The sequence below is a fragment of the Sebastes umbrosus genome, chromosome 19 (assembly GCF_015220745.1).
Source record: "Sebastes umbrosus isolate fSebUmb1 chromosome 19, fSebUmb1.pri, whole genome shotgun sequence".
Taxonomy (NCBI): Eukaryota; Metazoa; Chordata; class Actinopteri; order Perciformes; family Sebastidae; genus Sebastes; species Sebastes umbrosus.
Genome location: NC_051287.1, coordinates 13,513,466 through 13,532,100, shown reverse-complemented (window position 1 = coordinate 13,532,100; position 18,635 = coordinate 13,513,466). Strand labels below are relative to the sequence as shown.

Below are 18,635 nucleotides of genomic sequence, written 5' to 3'. Positions count from 1 at the left end.
TTTGGTTTGTCAAAGTGAAGAACTGGGAATGACTGACAGCTATCTGACTGATGGATTGACAGGAAAGCAAACGTTTAAAGGAGAAAATATGTACAATTTTGAGGATTTTTAAATATTTTTACTCAAGCATTTCCATTTTATTCTTCTTTATGCTTCCCCTTTACTCCATTTCAGAGATAAATATTGTACTTTTTAACTCCTGTACTGTCCTAGACCTCTAACAATTTATCATGATTTATGTTTATTTAATTTATTTATTTATCTATTTATTTATATTTATTTTTGTACACTTGTTTTTTTTTTCAGTGCCCTCTGGGTATTGCCATGGGTGGGTTGGATATCTATCAGTCCAAACATGTTTGTGCAATGGATTGTCAAAGTTGTAAAAAACAAAATTCAGAAATGAACTCTGTTTAAAAAAGTTCTGAAGTCTCTACACTGGCTGCCTGTCTCTCAGAGAATTGATTTCAAAATACTGCTGCTGGTTTACAAAGCACTAAATGGTTTAGGGCCAAAATACATTTCTGATCTTCTGCTGTGTTATGAACCATCCAGACCTCTCAGGTCATCTGGATCAGGTCTGCTTAGTGTCCCCAGAGTCACAACTAAACATGCAGAAGAAGCATTCAGTTTTTATGCACCAAATATCTGGAACAAGCTCCCAGAAAACTGCAGGACCAACTCCAACTCTCACTTCTTTTAAAACAAAGCTTAAAACTTTCCTGTTTGCGGGTGCCTTTTATTCTGACACTGCACTATAACTTTTACTCTTTTGAGTTTTATGCAATTTTAGCTTCTATCCTAGCTTTTATTTTTAGCTTGTTTTTATTTTCTAATCTTTAATGTTTTAATGTTTTTATAACTGTTTTAATTATTTCTTAATGTTCTTTTGCATTTTGTCGCAATGTTCTTGAATGTTTCTGTAAAGCACTTTGAATTGCCCTGTTGTTGAAATGTGCTCTACAAATAAAGCTGCCTTGCCTTGCCTTGCCTTACTGTACACATGCACACATCAGAATCAGAATCAGAATCAGAAAGGTGTTTATTGCCAGGTGTAAGGGGTATACACGAGGAATTTTCTTTGGCTTTGTTGGTGCGAGACAAATAGTATAATAACAAGAATTAAATAAAACGTTAGAATAAAATAAGAATAAAAATGTACCACACACAAACATATAGATATCCTTCCTTTTATGTGTAGAGCAATGGGGGAACAAAAAGAAAAAAAACAAAAAGAAAATAAATGAGTAAAATATATATATATAATACAGTATATATATGTATACACATATATATTAATGAAGTATGTAGTATTTATTTGGTGAGATTCCTGCGAGGCAACAATAAGGGCACTAAACCCCACACACACAGTGACTTCATGTCTGAGTGTCGCCTCCTAGTGGTCAACACAGAGAGATATAGCGACTCTCTCTGGGAGGGGAAGCAGAACAAACTGTAAGCTGCTGCTGGAGGATCCATCTTTGCTCGAAAAAGAGGCGAGGGGTGAAGGCTTTTAATTCTCCAGTTTACTACCTAACATACTGTATTAAGTGAACCACGCTGGGGAGCCCTCGGAGGGGCTGTTTGCCGCTGTTTGTAGGATGTCCCGACATGAGGGTGAGTTGATAAACAAGATCCAGCACACAGCGCCTTGCTTACATTACCTGAGCACAACTAAGCTAACTATGCTAAGTGCTTATTTTCGCGGCTTGTTTTCAGGCTTATCTTAACACACACATGTTTACTGTCTTTATCTCTATCTAATATATATCTCTCATATCCTCTAATGTTGATATAAACGGGTTAAACTTCACCTGCTCGCAATGATACGGCAACATTGCGGAGCCGTTGCTAGGTGCTAGCTGCTAGGTTACCTTGCGTTAGCTTGGGGCTAGCTAGTTAGCACGCTAACACTAGCTAGCCAGCATGCTAACATAAGGAGCAGCTGCCACTTAATGATGCTTGTACTGACTCTCATAACCACATTAGTTGTACTCTATGACTGTACTCTATGTCTTTTGCTTACATGTTAGGTTAGGTGTTATTTGAAAGCTCTAAATGTGAGTGTCTGGTCACATAACCCTACTGTTGTTAGCTAATGCACTGTCATCAAGAAGAAAGTCCTGTGAGGCCTCAGACCATAAAGCAATCATTAAGGTAGCTTAGCTGGCTGGCAGGCTACTAGGCAGCTAGGGTTAGGTTACTGTTATGTATAAGTGTAAACAAGATGTGGAGGGTAAATTCGGCTCACTTTATTCTCAATAATAATGTTAGTTTTAGTGTGTTATCCTGTTTTAATCACATCAAAAGTTGGTGTTCTACAATGCAAACATGAGCACAATACAGTAAGATAGCCCCAGTAGGACCATGGGTAACTAACTTGTTAAGTTACTGTATGTATAAGTGTAAACAAGATGTGGAGGGTAAATTCGGCTCACTATATTCTCAATAATAATGTTAGTTTTAGTGTGTTATCCTTGTTTTAATCACATCAAAAGTTCTACAATGCAAACATGAGCACAATATACAGTAAGATATCCCCAATAGGACCATAGGTAATGCTTAACTAACTTGCTTTAGGACAACAAAGGTTAAATTGTCCTATTGTGGGCACTCTGTGTCAGTCAAAATACCTTGTGCAAGGGTAAATTTGGCTCATTTATTCTAATAATAATGTTAGTTTTAGTGTGTTATCCTGTTTTAATCACATCAAAAGTTCTACAATGCAAACATGAGCACAATACAGTAAGATAGCCCCAATAGGACCATGGGGGTAATACTTAACTAACTTGTTAAGTTACTGTTATGTATAAGTGTAAACAAGATGTGGAGGGTAAATTCGGCTCACTTTATTCTCAATAATAATGTTAGTTTTAGTGTGTTATCCTTGTTTTAATCACATCAAAAGTTCTACAATGCAAACATGAGCACAATATACAGTAAGATATCCCCAATAGGACCATAGGTAATGCTTAACTAAATGCTTTACCTTGTTAAAAGTAGGACAACAAAGGTGTCCTATTGTGGGCACTCTGTGTCAGTCAAAATACCTTGTGCAAGGGTAAGTTCGGCTCATTTATTCTCAATAATAATGTTAGTTGTAGTGTGTTATCCTGTTTTAATCACATCAAAAGTTGGTGTTCTACAATGCAAGCATGAGCACAATACAGTAAGATAGCCCCAATAGGACCATGGGTAACTAACTTGTTAAGTTACTGTATGTATAAGTGTAAACAAGATGTGGAGGGTAAATTCGGCTCACTTTATTCTCAACATAATGTTAGTTTTAGCAAGGCCATCCAGTATGTTATCCTGTTTAATCACATCAAAAGTTCTACAATGCAAACATGAGCACAATACAGTAAGATAGCCCCAATAGGACCATGGGTAATGCTTAACCAACTTGTTTTACCTTGTTATAAGTAGGACAACAAATGTAACTGGTTAAATTGTCCTATAGTGGGCACAGTCAAAATACCTTGTGCAAGTCGAAGAAGGTGTTTTTTTTTCCCCCCAGGTGGTAATAATACCTCTGTTTTTTTGTCAGCCTCTGTAAATCTTGCTGTGGTGTGGCCAACCTTTAACACATACAGCTGATATCTGCACATTTCTCAGTTGATTTGTTTGTTCAGGCCTGGGTTTGGTCAATAAATATCTCTTTTATATTTTTAAGCTTTTTGTTGCAAGATGCCAGATCAGTCTCAACAAAGGAAATTTTTCCACAATACTTGCATACCTACTATCAAAAGCTTGCCAAATAAGGAGTTTTTTCCCCCTTCAGAGGAAATGTCAGATAGGCAGGAGTTGGAATAATGTGTGTAATGATAACTATGATGTGTCATAGAAAATAACTGGTTGTGTCTGCAGAGTAGTGAGCCAATGCTTGGATAGTTCTTCACTGTAATCACGTTGTAAAGAGAGTGGACAAGTAGATGCAGTAGTATTTGATATAATGACTTGTGAATAGTAATAAGCTATTTGGAGAATATAGAAACGGCTGACATTTTGTCTGCTGTCTGGCTCCACTTTACTTTCTCTTGACTCTCTCTAATTTGATTCATGTAGACCTAGATAAATACAAAATGCAATATGCTACCTGAAATATGTGGACAGTGCTACAAATGAGTAACAAAAGCTGTAATGAAAGCTGGGGCTGTGACCAAAGAAATTCTTAGTCGACTAACACTCATACGATTTTGTCGACAAATCGATGAGATGATTTAATCAGTAGATCTGTAAAACTGAGTTTTACCGAAGATGTGCTCATAAGTTTCTTGGAAATAAGTCATTCAGCATGAAAAACGTAGGGCTGTCCCGAATACTCTTATTTGGGTTTCGAAACTTTGGTGAGAAATATTCGAAGTTATTCGAAGCTTCGCGGCGCAGCGCAGTAGGCTGACATGTTCTCCTGTCTGTCTCCATCTCCCCCATTTCAGTGCCGCTGCCACACTACTGTACAAACACGCACCTCTACACACAACAAACAGCGATATCGTCTGAAAATAACTAATAGTAATTATTGTTGAATATGAATAATGAATAATGTTGAGGGATTATTCCTTATTTCGTGAGCTATTTGGGGATTTATACTTTATTATTACACTTATATAAAAAGAAAAGCATTCAAATACTGATTTGGAGGTCGATTACCATGGCAATGGTCAAAAATTCGAAGCATTCGGGTCAGCCCTAGAAAAAAAGCATAAAAATCGACTAAAGAAATCTTAGTCGCCTACGAGCAAAATGATCGATAAGTCGACTAAGAGGCGGCCGCCTTAATGAAAACAGCCTCCAGATGTTTAATGGATGTGGCATGCCTCTGAGTTGTTGCTTTGAGATCTTGCATGTGAATTTCACTGGAATGCCAGAGTTCATTGCTGGCACTTGTGGGTTGGTGCCACTCCAAAACACATGCTCATGTAAGTGAGACTGGCCTGCAGATAGAGAGATTGCTTTCCCACTGTCAGACCTGCAGACGCAGTTATATAAGGAATTTGTAACTTTATTGTCAGGTCCACAATATTTGACTTTACATTCCTGTTTTCTCTGTTGCAGGTGTGAGCTGTGATGCGTGTTTAAAAGGGAACTTTAGAGGAAGACGGTTCAAGTGTTTAATTTGCTACGACTACGACCTGTGCGCATCGTGCTACGAGAGCGGAGCCACAACAACAAGACACACCACAGAGCACCCCATGCAGTGTATATTAACCAGGGTAGACTATGGTAAGAGCCTGCCTGAAAGCCCAGACAGAAACTTGTGCGGCTTACTGATCATACACAAACTCATCATACCTGTGTCATGCCATGATAATCATGTTTTATCCAACTCCTTCAAAATTACGTTCCTATACAACTAAACTCCATTCTCAATTACGTTTCGAGGGAAACATATTTTCTCCCGGATTACAGCCATAGTTTTAAACCGTTTTGAACACGTGGTTAACGTTGTAAACAAAACAAAAAGGCAAGAAAACTACTTTGTTAGGTTGAGTAACAAAACATCATGGGTTGGCTTAAAATGACTACGCAAGTGAACGTTGATTTTTAGTTTCACACAGGGCAGGAACAGCGGCCTTGTTTGCAGTTTAGTTGTATGGGAACATAACTTTTAGAAGACAGGCCTGATTTTATGACTTACAAATTATTCATTGTACATGATTAATGTAATATATTGAGTGTACTTTTGTACTGAGGCTATTTTATTTGCATTAATGATTAAAATATCGATTGACAATAACGGTTGCTCTGTTTACTTTCCTCTTGCAGACTTGTATTATGGAGGAGACACTTTTTCAGTAGAGCAACCCCAGTCATTCACATGTCCTTACTGTGGCAAGATGGGCTACACAGAGACGTCCCTACAGGAGCATGTCACCTCCGAACATGCAGAGACTTCCACAGAGGTGGTGAGTATACTGCACACATTAAGGGATTGTGGCACTGCTTTTAAACTCTCATTGACCCTTCGCTAAGCCCCGCCCCACAGTGCTACTCCGTCAAGCAATTAGAGCTACCATAGAGCCACACTGTCACTAACTGCACTCCCTGCTTAAATATTATCTAATTTTTGGGAAAAGCGATTTCAGAGAGAAGCAGACAGAAGGGTCTACAATATGCATTTAGAGGACATATCAGGATGTCAAATTGATTCAGCAACAAAAACAGGTTAAAAAGATAAAGATAGAAGCTAAATCTTACAGATCACAGTGTAAAAGTGAACCACCACCATCACGATCGAGACAGAAGACAGTGAAATTAAGGAACAACACTGTTCCAGTAAAGCTGGGTAGGTCTTTATTCACTGTTACCATCATTACAAAACAGAAGCAGCATGTGTATACATTCAGTATACCTTCAGTAGCTACCGTAGCATAGTGCTACCACTAGTTAATGATGTGCTAACGCACTCTGCTAATGTTAGATCCACAGTTTTTTATGTTGAAACGTAATGTTTTAGAAACATATATCTCCTTCCAACCTCTTTTGGTAATGAGTATCACTATTACACAACGCTTAAACATGACTAACTCGAAATCCACAAAACATCTGCAACGATTGCATGAGAGTCCATGGAGCACAGCTGTATAGTTGTACCCTGGTCGAAGCTGGCTGATGCTACACTATGATTGACCAGTCTGCGTTTGAGGGGCGGGACTTAGCAAAGGGTCAATTGTATGTATTGGTCATCAATAATGTGTCAATACTTTCAAAATGTTGTCTTTGTTGCTGTAGACAGCTCCAGCAGCATAGTTTACCTCTGCCATCCACTGACGTACTTTTGTATTGAAGTCATTACATGCAGGGATGATTGTTTTTTTTTCTACTCTCGTCTGTTGGCATGACTACAATTCAGTCTGCTGTTGCTGTTGAGCGCTGCACTTCAGTCAGCTAAAATGACTTCCCAGAATGTACAAGCAGAGGACATTTATGGATTACTTGTTGTCAGAGAAGGATTTTTATGAGTGTTGTCCACTGCCGAGTTAAAATGAGCAAAGGCAAGGCAGAGGGTCAGACAGCTGCTGACAGTGCTGACATCGTCCTGGCTGGCCAGCAGGTAGTCTGTCGGACATCGGCAGTGATGGGATAGGGGAAGAGACTCTTGTAGTCCACAGGTAGAGCCATCTAGTAGTAGTAGTAGTAGTAGTAGTAGTAGTAGTAGTAGTAGTAGTAGTAGTAGTAGTAGTAGTAGTAGTAGTAGTAGTAGTAGTAGTAGTAGTAGTAGTAGTAGTAGTAGGCTGGCGTTATTCTATACTTCTCTTATTATAAACAAAATCCATGAAAAGATCAAAATCAACAATTATTCTATCTCCCAATACCCTGTCTATGCATGCAGCCCTAATGCCATTTGTTCCTAATGAAGATGTAAATATTTTAAAACTTTAACTTTTTAGGAAAGCTAAGTCATTTCCTAGAACAGCTGAGCACTGTAGTTTTTTTTTTTTTTTTTTTAGCAAATGTCACTCAAACATTAAGAAATGGAGCTTTTGTTTGGGACTATTTTTAGCTGTGGATTAATTTGGTGCACTAATGAGTATTTACAGCAGTAGGATGGTGTATGTGGGAGTACAGTGGCCGTGTCCATCATAATGAAGAAACGCGTCACCCAGTGCAACAATGTGGTTCATTGATGTGTTTTTAATAGTTTTTAGACAACAATGGAGCTCTATGGCACAGTGGAGTAAGATATATTCACTCATTGACGATAAGGAAAATGTAGAACAATGCTATCCTTGTCTTTTAGATCATTTTTCATAGATGAACGAAAAGAAAAAAACAGCAGTCAAAGGGGAAGTGTAGCTGTGTTTGTATACGGCAATTAATGTACAGGGTGTTTGCTGGGGTTTTACATTGATAATGTGATGCACAATAGACACTGGTGTGTACAGTACGTGCTCTGATACAGACAAGAGAATGTGATGTGTAGTAATTCCCTTAATGGACTCATTTGTGGTGACATTTTCTGTATGAATAACATTTTATGGTCTGCCATGCAGTGTGTGCAGACTGCACAGTAGTACTGCCTCTACACCTTTTTTCAGTGTGCTTGATTTAAAACGATTATTTTCATAATCTGCCCTTTATTTTCTCCGTGAATTGTTTTGTCTATAAAAGGTCATAAAACAATTTTAAAAATCCTGTCATAACTTCCCACAGGCCACGATCATGTATTCAGATGGCTTGTTTTAATTGTCCAACAGTCCAAATTAACCCAAAGGTATTCAGTTTACTATCATATATGACAATGAAAAGTATCAAAGAAGCTGGAACAAGGGAATGTTTGGTTGGTCCATTTCAGAGATTTTTTCATTTTTCATTTTCAACCACAGTTAAATGATATTACTACTTACACAAAAGAGACAAGGGGATATACTGTACCATCTTTAGGACATTCTTCAGTCAAAACTGCTCAACCGATAAACATGTCCTCATTGTACATGGGACAATCTGCTCACACTGGTACATTAAACATTTACTCATGACCACCCATTCAGTCTTAAAGGGGAACTCCACTCCCGGCAGTTTAAACTTTTAGTAAGTACAGTATGTACAATATCTGCTCTCAGTCGTGACACTTGTTATGTTGCTTTGTACTTGTTTCATTGTGAGTTTTTTGACCCAATTAAATTTAGTTCAGGAAAAGAACAGTCTTGTTAAACAGAAACCTCTCACTCTCTGGTTTCAGATCTGTCCAATATGTGCTGCCTTGCCAGGAGGGGACCCCAACCACGTCACAGATGACTTTACAGCTCACCTGACACTTGAACACAGAGCGCCAAGAGATTTAATATCCTTTCTGTGTGTCCACATCAAGATATGTTTACATATATTGTTTAAAAAATGTTGATACCATACATTGTGTCACATAACTGCATTTAACCTTAACAGTGCTTGTTCACGATGAGTCCAGCAGTGTTCGACATGTACGCAGGATGTTCCACCCTGGAAGAGGACTGGGCGGTCCCAGAGCACGACGGACAAATATGCACTTTACTAGCGGCTCCACGGGGGGACTCTCATCCTCCTCATCACAGAGCTCCACTTACACCCCCAGTAACCGAGAAGCAATGGACCCAATCGCAGGTGAGAGTCTGCAGATTATACTCTTCACTCACAAGTAGAGTTGGTATCTCAAAATAAGTTGAGAACAGTACAAAGCAAAATGTATACTTCCATAAAAATAATCTACATTTTAAGATCTCTCATATTTAGAAAAATCTGAAAATATATCAATCAAACTAGGGATGCACCGGTCCAGATAGCGATACCTGGGCTTAGGGTATCGGCCGATACCGAGCACCAAGCCGATAAGTGTTTAGATTAAGCAATAAGCTGTATGCCTCACTGTGTGGAAGTGACTGGGATCATTCTTTTATGTGTATGGCAACAACAGGTCTGACTTAAACATTACTTTCTTAACTTTTTAAAACAAAATGTAACAGACAAATACATAGATATAAATTTACTGAATTGTTATTTATTATTAAAATAATAAATTGTACACCAGCAATTTAGTAAAAAAAAAAAAACTTCAAAATTAAAAGTGTAAACCGTTTTAATGCAGCAACAAATTGTTTAAAACTTACACAGGAATTAAAAATTCCAGTATGTATATTGTATATAAATATAGAATTGAATAGATCGGCCCCATTGTCACCGATATCCGATCCAGCTATTTGAGTCAGTATCGGTCCGATATTGATATCGGTATCGTTGCATCCCTAAACCAAACCCATAATGACTCCTCATGTTGGTAACTTGCTTGCTTTGTCTCTGTCCTTCATATCTTCTTACAGGTATCTTACACTGACTAATTTAGAAACCGCAAACCGTGACGCCTGTTTTTGTCCCCTGCAGAGTTGTTGTCTCAGCTGTCAGGCGTGCGGCGTGCGGCGGGGGGCCAAATAAACTCATCAGGGCCTTCAGCCTCGCAGCTCCAGCAGCTCCAGATGCAACTGCAGCTGGAGCGGCAGCAGGCTCAGGCGGCGCGGCAGCAAGTGGAGACGGGCCGCCACGCGACACGGCGCGGCAACAACCCGGGAAACTCCGGCACCGCCATCCCTCCACCCAACGCAGCAACTGCCAACACCGCCGCTGTGGGTGAAAACAATCCCTCATCCTCGTCCCACAGCTCCCAGTTCCTATTAGCACGGTGAGTGTGGCCAGTTGCTGTTGATGTTGGCTCGATAATGAATGGTTTTATATCAGCTAATGTGCTTTACTGTTCTTTTGACCATTAATTTTGCCTTCACGAAGTTTTGTAGTGACAAATGTTCAAACAGGACAAATAGATCATTTATTGGGGACTATTTCAGCTGCAGATTTAGTGTGCTAGCGAGTGTTTACGACAGCAGGACAGTGTTTGTGGGAATGACTCAAAATAAACTGCAGTGTGTTCATCATAATGAAGCATTCTCACTGATGTGGTTTTAATAGTTTTTGGACAAGAATAGAGGTCCAAGTCTCAAAGAAATAAGATTAAAAAAATAAAATCTTTTCATTGGATTTGTTGACAATAAGAAAAATATAAAATATCAACCATCTCAGGGCGCTTTCAGAAGCCAACATTCAGTTTGTTTTAATCGAACTCCGATGCGGTTGGTTTGGGCAGTTGTGAACGCAGTAATCGTACTCTGGCGAGGACCAAAACAACTGTTCCAAGGCTGCCTTAGAGAGGTGTTTCCAAGCATTGAGGACATAATCCGACCCAATTGCAGGAAGTGAACCAAACCGCAGGGGATTACAAGCTGCCTGTGTGGACATTTGTTGAGATGGACACAGGTAAATGTCAGGGTAACATGAGTGGGAGAGGACTGACCTGGACTTCTGCAGAAGTCTGATGTTTGCTTGACATCTTGGCCAAAGAGAACACAGAATATGCTAAATAAAGTCCACAATAAAAGTGACATCTATAAAGTCATTAGAGATAAACTGGAGGAGAAGGGATTCCTGCCCACAGTAGATCAGTGCCGAATCAAAGTGAAACCAGACCAGACCAGCTTATGTTCCCTTTCTATTTATAATAGAAAACATTTTAACTGTACAAGTGTATCATCTGAATGTATCTAAATCTATTTTTCTCCAGGTTGAATGAACCTAAGATGTCCGAAGCGGAGCGGCAGTTTCTAGAAGGAGAGCGCGCCGACCGCAGCCTGTTTGTCCAGGAGCTGCTCCTGTCCACGCTGATGCACGAAGAGAGCTCTTCCTCCGACGAGGAGGAGCGCCGAGACTTCGCCGACTTCGGAGCCATGGGCTGCGTGGATATCATGCCTTTAGATGTGGCGCTGGAGAACCTCCAGCTTAGAGAGCGCAGCTCTACGGGGAAGGAGCCTCCGCCGCCTCCTCTTTGATGTCCGAGCATCAAGCAGACTGTGTCCTCTCTGCTGCAACTGTCAGTGATGGACAGCAAAACAGCAGCAGTCCTCCCTGGCCTCACCCTCCTTTCCTCCCTCCTCCATTTTCTGAGTTTGTTTTTGGTGATTGTAATTTCAGGCCTGTCACCATTTTTGTTACATTGTAAACAAAAATAAATGAGAGCAAGTGGGATAAATGTGCGAGTGCGCAATAGCAACTGAGTGAGCGAGCGAGAGAAGAGAAATATATAAATATATATATATAAAATATATATGAAGTTGATAATCAATCCACATACCGTTTCTTTTTCTTTATCAGGTAAATGTTGCAGGCAGCTGTGGCAGACCTTTTGCTTCCTGTGACATGCAAACGGCTCTCCGTATAAATACTCCACATTCAAAAAGTCAAGAGGGCATAGGCTCCTCTGATGAAGCTGCTGTGTGTGTTTATGACTATTAATAAATAAAAAGTGCTTGGATGGGTTACCATAACTACTGCATGCAGTTATTTGCAGCGTGCATGACTTTTAATGACCCTGTCATTAAAACTTTTTAAAAAATATCCCAAAGCTTTCAACTGTTTTTAAATGGCTATTTCAAACATGGTTAAAAATTTGAGTAGTTTTCAAAAACTGACATGCAGAAATTTAAATCTTAACAATCTTATTTTGTTAGGTTTTCTTTTGAATGAGTCGATATAATGAAGAGAGTTGGGATTCTGCAGTATAGCTTTTGAAGACATGCTGCGATGTGTCTCCAGAACGCCTTTTTCTCTGTGACGACTACATGCATCAGATGAATACTAGGAACAGAAGAAAAGAGTTTCCTAGATGTTTATGTTTAGTGATAAGCTGTTTAGGCACAGTATACTTTATAATTTATAGATAAGTACAGACGCCCAACTACAGTATGTCCATCGCTCCTCCACACTAGTTTCTGGCGTTCACTCTGCTAATGTACAGGCCCAGAGTCAGACCACATGCTTTAGATGGCTTGTATGAGTTTCTTTGCTAAATAACAGGAGCTTGAGACTTTCCCACACTGCAGTTTTGTTTCTTTTTTAAAAGAAGGCATTCTTTATTTCTTCTGCTAAGGGTTAGCACTTTCTATTTATTCATGTTTTGTTTTTTTCTGATTCTTCTGATTTGAGCCTTGATATGAATCGTGCCACCTTCATGCCTATACTTTTACCCCTCTGTGTAAAAATACAATGAGATGTATATTGAATTTGTGCGTTAACTTTCATAATGGTTCTAAGACATGGGCGGACGTTTTTTTTTTAAAATGTAAAAAATTTAGAATACAATAAATATAAACTGCGCACAGCTTTTGATGAAACCAAGAGACCCGTCACACGTTTGCACGTTTTGTTGTTGTTGTGATTCCACAGATGTTTGTGTTCAGTCCGGCACAATTTCATGACAGTCTGTTGGTACATAAACTTGGAAACGTTTGCAACTATTCAGCCTTTAACATACTTGTATAAATAGTTTATAACACACTATAATGTAGTTGTACGTAGGGCTGCCCCTCACGGTCGATTAGTCCACTAAGATTTCTTTAGTCGATTAGTCGTTTTTTATGCTTTTTTCATGCTGAATGACTTATTTTCAAGAAACTTCTGAGAACATCTCTGGTAAACACAAGATTTAAAATGGTGCTTTTGTGTGATTTTTATTTTATTTTATGTTTTTTGTGGAGAATCTCCGTCGATTAAATCAACTAATCGATTAGTCGAGTGTTAGCAAGGAGAGTGTAAGCAGAGATAAATGTTTATTAATGTGTTTGTCTGTGTCATAATGAATGACAATATAGTAAAACAAGTGTACAAATATAAAAGGAGAAGTCATTTGTTGACAAATGCTGCACATTAATCAACTCTTTTATGACATATATCTGATTACAACTATATTATAATGTGTTATAAACCTTTTATTAAATGTTAATTTACTGCTTATATGTATGAAAGCAGACGCTAAGTCAGAATGATCAAATTAGAAAAGCCATAAATGTACTCAGTTGAGAATTATTCAGTCTTTTTGGTTATTAATAATAATTCATTTTATTTGGTGGCGCCTTTCAGGATACGACAAACAGATAAAACAGCAAAATGTGACATGTAACATAACATGTTAAGGAAGCACACAGAAAAGATGGACACTACAGTGAATAGGCCAGTTCAAACTGGTTAGTAGTGGTGTTGATGAATGGGTTATATTATTTATTATAATTTATTCTTCCTGCAGCAGACAGACAGACAGACTGAAGCCTCCCTCAGAGCGTCAGTAGGTGATCCCTTCATGAAAGACGGGAGATTAATCTGTTAAGGAAGACGCCCTTGATGGACCGACGGGCCCAGCAGCAACTGTCCCACCAGTCTGAGTGTGGAGCTCCTCACCAGTAACATCAAACCACACAGAGGTAGGTCACATAGCTTCATTATTCAGTCTGTAAACTTGTGTTTGTGTGTCGACTGACGATATAACACCACAGAAATACACCTTAGCACAATATACAGTTAAATAGCTGCTGCCAATGTTTGTCCTTGTGTGTGTGTGTGTGAGAGAGAGAGAGAGAGAGAGGTCAGCTGTTCTCGTCACTCCTCAGTAGTTATTGTTAGAAACAAATGGTGCCCATGAGATACCTTTCACAACACATGTTAGTTCCTTTTAAAGTAGCCCAACCCCCCCCAACCAAACGCCAAACAGACTGACTGTCAATCATCTTAACAGATAATCTGCCAGTGTGGTGGAAAGTTATTAGTCTTTTTGAATGCTGATTGTTGTTGAATGGGATTGTTTTATAAAATACTGCCCTCTGATTGGACGCTCAGCCAAATCCTGCAAAATGTAACACATGAAAAGTCAAATTAAAAAATGTTATTTGGAAAGACGACAGATTAAATCTACAAATTGACCCCCAAAGGGTCACAATACAAGTTAAATTAGAGGGGTTTAATTTGTATTATCTTTATCAGTGCAGTGTAGTTTATAAACTTAATGTGTTTTTTAATGTCAAATCTTAATCTGTAAAATAACTGATATATATGTTGTGTAAAAAGTTCAATATGTAGTGGAGAAAATAAGGCATCAACTCGCGATTATTTTCATTAAATTAAAAAAACATCAGTAAAGTACTAAAGTAAAGTGCAAGTATATGTGTAATCAAAATAAGGCTGCAACTAACGATTATTTTCATTGTTGATTAATCTGTTGATTATATTCTCCATTAATCGATTAGTTGTTTGGTCTATAAAATATAAAAAAATGTTGATCAGTGTTTCACAAAACTCAAGACGAAGTCCTCAAATGTCTTGTTTTGTCCACAACTCAAAGATATTCAGTTTACTGTCATAGAGGAGTAAAGAAACCAGAAAATATTCTCATATAAGAAGCTGGAATCAGAGAATTTTTTACGTTTTTCTTTAAAAAATACTCAAACCGATTACTCGATTATTAAAATAGTTAATTTAATAGTTGCCAACTAAGAGGCCACAAGCCAAAAAGTTGGAAACCACTGGTTTTATTCTTAACAATGCAGTGTGGTTTATAAGCTTAATGTGAATCTTAATATGTAAAATAACTGTCAGATATATGTTGTGTAAAAAGTACAATATGTAGTCGAGTAGAAGTATAATGTAGGATAAAATAGAGATACTACTAGTGTAGCGACTGCTATCAATCAAAAAGCAGCTAAGAGGCTAAGTACTGGGCTCTTTACTGTTACGCGTAATACAAATCCATACTTAAATCCATATGTTTTTGACTGTTTATTAAATTAAAAGAATAAGCAACAACTGTTATGGATAAATTAAAGTAGATAGAATAGAGTAAATGGAAAATATCCTAGCCAAACCCTCTTTGTCTAAAACCCCGCGGTCCAGGTGTAGAGGTAAAATAAAGTGAAACCGCACCCCTGTACCAATAACCGGAAGTCATACTAACCAAAAGAACAAGTATATGTGTAATCGAAAGGTTCCATTGCTGAGCTAAGCTAGCCGGCTGCAAATTCTACTACCAAACTTTGAAAAGAGACACAAAGAGTCGCGAGGACACGAAGCGTATTGTAAGACATACCACCTTTATTAAATGCACAGTATCACAAGGAACATTTCCATTAATTGTGGATAAGCTACTCACATGATGCACAAAGCATTGAATTGATTGATAGAACTGGCTGATTAAAGCAGGATTAAATCTGCCAGGAGAGCACACACACACGCACACACTCACAAACACACACTCTTGCATACAAGATGTATGTGCCAACGCACACACACCATCTCAGAGACATTAGTCACACACAAACACATACACACTCTCTTTGTATTCACACAGTAAGTAAAATTTGTTATCTGCACAGGAATGAAAACTGTAATCTTTTTTTTTTTTCATTTACCATATATTTACAAAAAAATCATTACCACCCCCCCGCCCCACCCCTCAAGATAGATTACATTCAAAAAAGGTCCCGACCCTTCTAGATTACATTCAAAATAATATACTATTCATGATGCAAAGTCACAGTTATTCATCTGAAAGAGGATCAAAATAGGCTACAGTCAGTCAGAGGTTGAGTGGTGGGGTTGGCCAGGAGGCGACCTTTGACCTCCTCGCCATCGGCCACACGTCTGCTGGGACGCCTGTCAGCTAGGAGAGATCCCGATGTTGAATCAGATCCAGAGTCTATGGTCCTCCTGCAGACAGACGGCGTCTCCAGCAGCCTCTGTGTGAGCTCCCCATCACAGTGGAGAGGAAAGACAAGATCGTTTTTCTTTTTTTTTTTTTTTTCTTCAGAGAAAAAAAACACATTGTTCAAATAAAGTCCTCCGCAGATCAAAAAAGTTGCCAAAAAAGGATTGTATTCTCACTGGTATTATGAACGAGCACAAAGAAATCATACAATGTAGCACAAATAAAATTGTATTTACATATAGTATGTATTGCCAGTGGCCCATAACACTTCAATAGATGTCACACAGTTTTTGACATGATACCTGCTTAAAACAGATTATACTATTAAACGTAGCCTACTATTGATATAGACAAATATCAGAGCTGTACAGAATGGACAGCGATTTATGTACAGCAGACACGTGACTATTATACAGAACTGACAAATAAAAACATAGAGGGACACTGACTCATTTAAGGACGAGTTGCCTCAGTTGAGGGTGAAATGTTCTATTTGTTATTAAGTGCAGTTGAGGTCGAGGCGGAGAGAGCGGACAGCCGCTCGGGTTGTGCATTAGGGGGTTAAGTAACGCTACAAAGTGCACTTAACATAACTTCTTGTCTCAGCAAAGAGCCTTACTGCGTTATGCCTCCATATGGAAATACATAACGGTTATTATGAAGGAGTTGTTTTTGCAAAGATTAATACATTATGTACTAAACACTTGGACCACCAGCTTTAATATTTTTTTTTTTTAATCTCAAACCGAACAATTGAAGATAATTTGGAAAATGAACGACAAGATCAAGCAGACTATACAAATGTGCTTTAGCGATGCCCAAAGTGAGGAGCTGTATCAGTCACCACCCGGCTGACTGGGGCCGCTCAGAGACATGAAAGCACCCCGGGGACACTTTGAGGGCAGTCAGACTCTTAATTAATCCTTTTTGCCGTGGCCTCTTAGCCCACTATGTTGAATTAAAGATTACATCTTCAAAGTACGCTCTTGTAATGTAAATAAATTACAAATAAACAAGTAGCAATTTCTATACGTACAAAAAACAAAGTGCTGAAAACAAATAAATCCTCAATATATTCATCAGTGCACAGTAAACTGCATCAAAATGCAAAAACGTCAATGCCTCTTAGAAATTAATCTTCTCTTATCAAACCATACTCTCATCAACAGCCTCTGAAGATGCATACAAAAGCACATCACTTACAGATATGGGCCACCGAACAACAAAGATTTGCTAAATGACTGCTGGTGAATGAAAAAAAATAAAAGCAAAACTGTGCTCATCTTTTTTCTTTTTTTTTTTTTTTGAGCTCAACACCGCCGAGTCCTCATTCTCTGTGCTTTAGATACATCAAATGAAATGAGTAGAGCACTCCAACAACGTTTAAAACACCACTTTGTAAATATAGATGACCTCGTGTGTGGGTATTTACATAAAATATGACAAATGATGATGGCATTATTGAGAAAATAAACGGTGTAAAATGCGGTATGCCCTTGTGTTTTACAACCTCGACATTGATTTTACATCAGGAAGTCCTTCAGTGGACTTGAGTAGGTTATATATAACAGACACAGGCATCTATGAGAGTCTATATGGGTTTCACGCTGTTTCTTAAACGTACATGTATAATAATAATAATACACATGTATGATGTAAAGAAAGTCATAGTTTAGTATGTCGAAAAAAAGTAATAAAAAAGTCATAGTATTTTGAACAAAAAAATAAATAAGTCATAGTATAGTATATCGAAAAATAATTAAAAAAGTCATAGTATAGTATGTCAAAAAAATAATAAAATAGTATAGTATGTCTAAAAAAATAATTTAAAAAGTCATAGTATTGTATGTCGAAAAAAATAATGAAAATAGTCATAGTATAGTATGTCGAAAAAAAATATTAAAAAAGTCATAGTATTGTATGTCGAAAAAATAATAAAATAATGAAAATAGTCATAGTATCGTATGTCGAAAAAAAATATTAAAAAAGTCATAGTATTGTATGTCGAAAAAATAATAAAATAATGAAAATAGTCATAGTATCGTATGTCGAAAAAAAATATTAAAAAAGTCATAGTATTGTATGTCGAAAAAATAATAAAATAATGAAAATAGTCATAGTATCGTATGTCGAAAGAAAATATTAAAAAAGTCATAGTACTGTACGTCGAAAAAATTATAAAATAATAAAATAGTCATAGTATAGTATGTCGAAAAAGGTAAAAACATCATGGTATTGTATGTTGAAAAAAGTCATAGTATAATATGTCGAAAAAAAAAGATTAAAAAAAGTCATAGTATTTCAGTAAAAACACTGATTGAAATCAACAGCTTGGTATGAAAACACAGTCGACATTTAAACAAATTTTAAAATAGTCTGTGACATATAAAAGAAAAAGCTTCAGCTGTACTTGATTATTTTTTTTTATCTTCCTGCAGAATATGTGTTGAAAGAAGAGAAAGCTCTATCTACAAAGTTGTGTCCACACACTGTCCATTATGGAGACACATTATTTTCCCTTTCATTCCCAGCACATACAGGAGATTATTTAATACGATCAATGTAGACAGAGTAACCCGGTAATCAATGG

General features: G+C 37.8%; 1 protein-coding gene across 1 annotated transcript; it reads left to right on the top strand.

Annotated features, from left to right (window-relative positions):
- Positions 1-1,408: 1,408 nt before the first annotated feature.
- On the top strand, positions 1,409-12,689 carry kcmf1 (potassium channel modulatory factor 1). Its single transcript, XM_037752136.1, has 7 exons — positions 1,409-1,617; positions 5,056-5,223; positions 5,767-5,906; positions 8,684-8,785; positions 8,898-9,081; positions 9,856-10,150; positions 11,084-12,689. Exons 1-7 carry the CDS (start codon positions 1,602-1,604, stop codon positions 11,346-11,348), a joined length of 1,170 nt encoding a protein of 389 aa, XP_037608064.1. The 5' UTR covers positions 1,409-1,601; the 3' UTR covers positions 11,349-12,689.
- The last annotated feature ends 5,946 nt before the right edge of the window (positions 12,690-18,635 follow it).

Coding starts and splice junctions, on each gene's coding strand:
- kcmf1 (XM_037752136.1), top strand. Junction 5,224..5,766: donor ATTAACCAGGGTAGACTATG/GTAAGAGCCTGC, acceptor TTCCTCTTGCAG/ACTTGTATTATGGAGGAGAC. Junction 8,786..8,897: donor ACAGAGCGCCAAGAGATTTA/ATATCCTTTCTG, acceptor GTGCTTGTTCAC/GATGAGTCCAGCAGTGTTCG.